Source organism: Silene latifolia, chromosome 10 (genome assembly GCF_048544455.1).
Source record: "Silene latifolia isolate original U9 population chromosome 10, ASM4854445v1, whole genome shotgun sequence".
Classification (NCBI taxonomy): Eukaryota; Viridiplantae; Streptophyta; class Magnoliopsida; order Caryophyllales; family Caryophyllaceae; genus Silene; species Silene latifolia.
Genome location: NC_133535.1, coordinates 135,155,310 through 135,161,355, shown reverse-complemented (window position 1 = coordinate 135,161,355; position 6,046 = coordinate 135,155,310). Strand labels below are relative to the sequence as shown.

Here is a 6,046-nt window from a genome sequence, read left to right as displayed (position 1 = left end):
ATAAATCCCTTAATAAGGTCGATATCTTTGAATGAATAGTTATCAATAGCCAATTCTTGTGGAGTTTGAATGGATGGAAACATAATGCTTCACCAACTAAGACTCAGTAAAAAGTTACTCCGTACAAATGTTTGTGTTATAAACACTTTACAAATTCTCATTATAGACGGACACTATCCGTCTATACATATAGACGAATACCATTTTCCCTCACAAAATACCCATTTGTCATAAAGTGGGAAGCACATGGGGGGTGCCTCATCTTGTCCCCCTACCCATTTTATTAGAAGTCTTTACTCGTCTGTTCACCCCACCCGTCTATACCAAGACCTATTGTAAACACTTATGGAATACTAGAAATAAGTTGGTATCGAAAGTAGTTGGTCTTGAATACCAGATGGAAGATATTGAATGATTTATTTATTGTTCCTTGTACCATGACATGGGATCCCTACTATTTTATGTCGAACTATTAGCCGAATTTGTTAGGTTTTGAGAGAGAAAAGAGAGTGCTCTTTTTTTTTTTTTTGATTAAAAGGCGGGGTAAACCCCGAGACCTACAGCGAGTAGGGTCCCAAACAAGTTTACAAAACGAAAAACAACACAAAAAAACAAATAAAAAAACTTAGCAATTGCCCGCATCAAAACTCAAGTCGCGGAGTCGTCCTTTGCCCTATCCTTTTCTTCTTCCATGTTCTAAATATTATCCAATTGTTCAACCAATCTTCTAAGGTATAAGGTAAACCTTCTTTCCACGATTTGCACCACAACCCAACTCTTAAAAACAGCTTGTCTACAATACACGGCCAGTTAGGAGTTTTGTTCTCGAAAATCGCTTCATTTCGCAAGATATGCAGTTTTAAATTTTAATTATCTTATAAGACGAAGGGTACTTGTGGAATATCAGGGACAATATGCAGAATTGAGCAAATTGATGCGCGAGATTTAGCAATTGCGTTTAATAATCCGGAGTCCTTGCCTACTTAGGAGAAAATTAGGAGAAAATACGCAGTGTTGAATATTACGTTGGATAAGAAATTAAGAATACAAAAAATTAAGAACATGAAAATATGTTTCAGAGAAAAGTATAAAAATGCGTGGACGGCAGGATTCGAACCTGCGCGGGCAAAGCCCACATGATTTCTAGTCATGCCCGATAACCACTCCGGCACGTCCACTTTGTGTTCTTTTCTCGCTGTTTTTAATATATGTTCTTTTGTATTTTGCTCACTCAACAGTCAACACTCAATGCTCTTCCATTTAAAAATTCATATTTTTTTTAAGGGAATTTAAATTCATATTTTACTGATAAAGTATGATGTTATGTTGCCTATATAAAATACTTATCATCTTTGCAAATGAGAAAGAACACTGAAAATTATTTGCTTTCAAAGTTCAAACAATATCAATAAATTTATACAAGAATGTTTATCGACTATAAAACCAATGACTTTATCAACTTCAAAAAACATTGATGGAAAATTTCTTTTATCAGAAATTAAATGAAGTACCTTTGAGTTTTTAGCCTTTCTTAACGACCTATCCGCTTAATATTTTTTGTAAATCATTGTGTTATTTGTGTATTCGTAAATTCAATCGAAGAGGTCTTAGCTTGGTCGTTAAGGCTGGGTGACCTGACAATAGGTCGCAGTTTCGGTTTTCGAACCCTCTTCCCCCTATGTTGTACTGGCCGTGTGTCTCATTTGACACCAAAATCCGTAAATCATCCATTTTACTCAATCTCAAGCGTACGAGTATAATGTTATATTGGTCCGTTAATTCACTTTCAAGTTTGACACATTAGCCTACCAATCTCTGCTACTTAAGCCACCCAACACCAATCTTCATGGTTAATCCAACTTTCGGTCCATTATAAACATCAGCAGTTCACCATCAACGTCCCTCGACATTATCTTCTTCCACTACAACCTCTCTCAAGTCAATGTCTGATTGATTTAAAACTATTTAGCTGTCTGATTGATTACGGGTTAATGAAAGGGCTAAAATGTTAGCCCATAATAACGTTCGAATTTTATTGACTACCAAGAACCATTTAGAGTCGAGACTTCTGATAACATATACATACAAGAACTAATTTTAGGAATCAAATAGTGTACTTGCATGTCTCTCACCTACAGGCTAAAGCAGCATGTAGACAGTCGCCATGAGTATACCTAGCTCATTTTTGTTTTCCAATGTAGTAGTTTTCCGATTCAGTCATATCAAGGCAAAAGAACCACATCAACATCAAAACGCAGAAATAATGCTGGGTAGGTAGACGCAAAGATGGAACATAAACAGTAACTTGAAGAATCGATATAGATTACCAAAACATTACACATGCTCTAATTTTAGTGCCATTGTCAAAAACACGAATTCACTCAACGAGTATTCCCAACTTCATCAGTCAAAGCGTTCAAGGATAAGCTGCTGCTGCTGCTACTACTACTACTACAGTCCAAGACGCTTATCATTCCACCATAACCTTGATCAGATCAAGAGCTTCTCAATTGCATCCTGTATTTAAATTTGATCAAGGGATCAGAATATGAAGATAAACCGCATCAAATGAATTGAACTGAACAAATTCGGAAGGAAAAGGTAAGACAAAACAAGATCAATTACCTTGAGTTGTTGAATTTGAGATTTCAATTGGCTCCCCTCATTGGAAGTCACTGAGCAAGAGATTACGGGTCTTGAAACTCCACATGCTCGGCCAAGTTGTTCTTTTGAGGGAACAAATACGTATGGAACGTTCTAGAAATTTTAAAAGGTAAGAGAATAATTAGTAACCTCTTCTTCATTTATGAGATTCAAAGTATGAAAAAAAAACTTCTACCAAGACGGCCACTCTTGTTTACTTTAATTCAAGTTCAAAATCATTACTAGGTGTGTTAATTCAACACTTATGCTACCGTCTTGGAAATCAGAGTAAACTCGAAATCGTGGCGCTACTGATCTTGCAAACCAAGTCGAGTAATATAGCTAATGAAATGTGTATTACAATCAAGCTGAGCACCATCACTTTAAATAGACATATCTACACCCTTTAATGAAGTATTACGATTTCCTTTAGAATGCGTCAACAAAAAAATTGCAACTTTCATGATACACTTGATTATAGCATGTTTGGACACTAAAAGCATAACTTACCAATAAATCACACAGTGAAATTAAGCATTAAACTTAAGAAGCTCGGTATTTCTTATTTACTACTCCACTACATACAATGTATACACCATTTACCAGCTTCCGGCATATCCTACACATCTACCTTAAAGCACAATGGCAAACCAATTCCGCAACTAATAAATTGAAAACAGCTACTCATAATAACTAATAAGCACATATACAGAGTTACAGACCAAGACCGACTAGAAGCTGACTCTGAATATAATGAATAACAACTCGGCATATTCAAGGAACACCGCAAATATTAAATCGACTAAAGGAATAGAATACAGCATGCAAAATAATAGCAAGCATATGAAATTACCTTGTCCTCAGCAAGCAAGGGAAGATGAAGAAGGATCTCCAAAGGCTCAGTATCAGCTGCCATGACCACAAACTCAGCAATACCTCTGTTCAAAGTCTTAGTTGCTGCATAGACAATAAAAAACCTCAAATCTCCAATCTAAAAGCACCACAGATTACATAGATAAATAACCGTTCAACTTCAGCATCTTCAACTACTTAAACCTAAAACATGACACAAACTTACACGAGATAGTCTTACTCGTAACACTAGTCTACTAACCAGTAGACCAGAAATTTTGTTGGATTGAATTAATTAAAACAGAAACAAAAAAAACTGACGTCTAAAAGCACCACAAACTACATAAGCAAATAACCCTTCTAACTAAATCAAACATAACACCAACTTCAACATTCTTTAGCTATGTCACCACAAAACACAAACCCAAAAACTTACACGAGATGGTCTTACTCGTAACACTACCGGCTACCCTAGCAGGGACTACACCAGAGTTGGATTGGATTCGATCCATCAAAACATGAACGAAAAAACCTCGTGTCTAAGAGCACCAAAAACTACATATATATAAATAACCTTTTTAACTAAACCAAACATAACACACATTACAACATCTCAATCTACTTACGAGACAGTCTTACTCGTTACACTAGCCGACTAACCCTATTGTAAAACAACGGCTACATCAGAAATTGGGTGGATACCTTCTTCAAAAGGTGAAGGAACAAACTACATACACAAATCACCCTTCCAATTAAATCCCACATAACAACCATTTCACTGTCTCTAGCTAGTTAAACCCAATAAACGAACACAACTACTATACAAGACGGCCTTACTCATAACACTAGCCTACTAACCCTACCGTGAAAGAGGAATACACCAGAAATTTTGTTGGCTTCAATCCACTAAAACTTGAACAAAAAACATCATTTCTAAAAGTACAACAGACTAAATACACAAATAACCCTTCGAATTGAATCAAACATAACACCCATTCAACATCTTTAGCTACATAAACCCAAAACCCGAACACAAACTTATGTGAGACGGTCTTACTCGTAAGACTAGCCTACTTACCCTGTTGTAAAACATGGACTACACCATAAAATGAGTTGACTTCATACACCAAAACACAAAAAGCTCAAAGATTTAATGGTAATTTAATAACAAAACTTCAAAAAGTCCAAAACTTAAGTTAATTAAACACAACAAAACTTCAAAATTATAAGGAACAAAGTAGAAACCTTCATTAGCACCCTTCTTGAGTTGCTTAAAATGGGAAGCTTGTTGAACAAGATCCATGATTGTTATAGTCAACTGAGAATCTGCAAGTGGGTATGCTTTTGGGTTCACTGTTTCTCCAGTCTATCAAATCAAATTGAAAAATTATACTCAAATCCATTCATAATAACAAAAATTAATCATATTATAAGCAAGAAAAACCCAAAAAGTTGCAAACTTTGAAGTAATTACAAAGAGTACAGAGAGAGAGAAAGCAGTACCATGGTGAATGCAAGGCTGATGACTGAGAAGAGGGAAGAAATTGAGGGCTAGGGTTTCTGGGATTTAAAGACAATTGAGAGCTTGAAAAGGGCTAGGGTTTAAGAGAGAGAACATGAATGCAAAAAATCGGCATTTTATGTAGAGGTTACTCGTTCAACTTATGGGCCAAAACAATAAGTTGTGAGACTATTGTGTCTCGTAAGGCGAGTCAATTTGAGATTCTAATTTGAGATGGGCCAAAACAATAAGCTGAGATTATTGTTGTCGTAGGTGTAACCGAGTCAATTTAAGCTTCTAATTAGAGGTTTGATTGATTTAGGTTTGCTATTTGATTTCATCGTCTAAAAAAGTATCGAAAAATGAGCCTCGGTCTAGTATTTCATTTTGTCATTGAATTCTCATTCTTATTTTAACCGAATTTGATTTTGAGTCATTAAAATGGTACAAAAAACGAATTTTATCAGCCACAAAACTCCAGGCTCTAAGGAATGAAATCGAGCAAGTCCAAAATTGGGGGCCGAAATCGTCTTTATTATTTCTAAAGCTAAGATGATCTCGCATTTTTTAACACCCCAAAGCGGGATTACCATATTATTATTATGATCAAAACCATCAAGAACTACATAATCAAGAAGTCGACCTTCCCAAACGCTTCTACTTACTTCTAACCAGGCAAAGTGAGCTAAGTCATGCGCACTACGAGAATAACGACGTCTAACATAATACTATCTAGACTAAGGCTCCGTTTGGCACGACATTTTAGGTAACTTATTTGACCAAAGTATCTTATTTGACAAAAATTTCAGCTACCTGATTTTTTTGCAAGTGTTTGACATGTAACTTATTTGGTCAAATAAGGTACCTGAAATGAAATGTTATCTCAGGTAGCATTTGAGAAATCAGGTACCTGAAATGACATATTTTTCATTTTGTACCCCTTTATTCTATAATATTAAATAAATTTCATATCCTTTTACGTCATTTTACCAAAATCAACTACCTTTTCAGCTAGTTTGCCAAACAAGTTTTTATATAATCGAACACCCA

General features: G+C 35.5%; 1 protein-coding gene and 1 non-coding gene across 2 annotated transcripts; both read right to left on the bottom strand.

The window, feature by feature from the left end:
• Positions 1-1,096: 1,096 nt before the first annotated feature.
• TRNAS-AGA (transfer RNA serine (anticodon AGA)) lies at positions 1,097-1,178 on the bottom strand. The gene has a single exon. It is a non-coding gene; the product is annotated as a tRNA-Ser (tRNA).
• Positions 1,179-2,289: 1,111 nt separating this feature from the next.
• On the bottom strand, positions 2,290-5,254 carry LOC141605998 (13 kDa ribonucleoprotein-associated protein-like). Its single transcript, XM_074424956.1, has 5 exons — positions 4,999-5,254; positions 4,741-4,861; positions 3,497-3,600; positions 2,626-2,757; positions 2,290-2,517 (listed from the first exon to the last, which is right to left on the bottom strand). Exons 1-5 carry the CDS (start codon positions 4,999-5,001, stop codon positions 2,491-2,493), a joined length of 387 nt encoding a protein of 128 aa, XP_074281057.1. The 5' UTR covers positions 5,002-5,254; the 3' UTR covers positions 2,290-2,490.
• Positions 5,255-6,046: the final 792 nt, after the last annotated feature.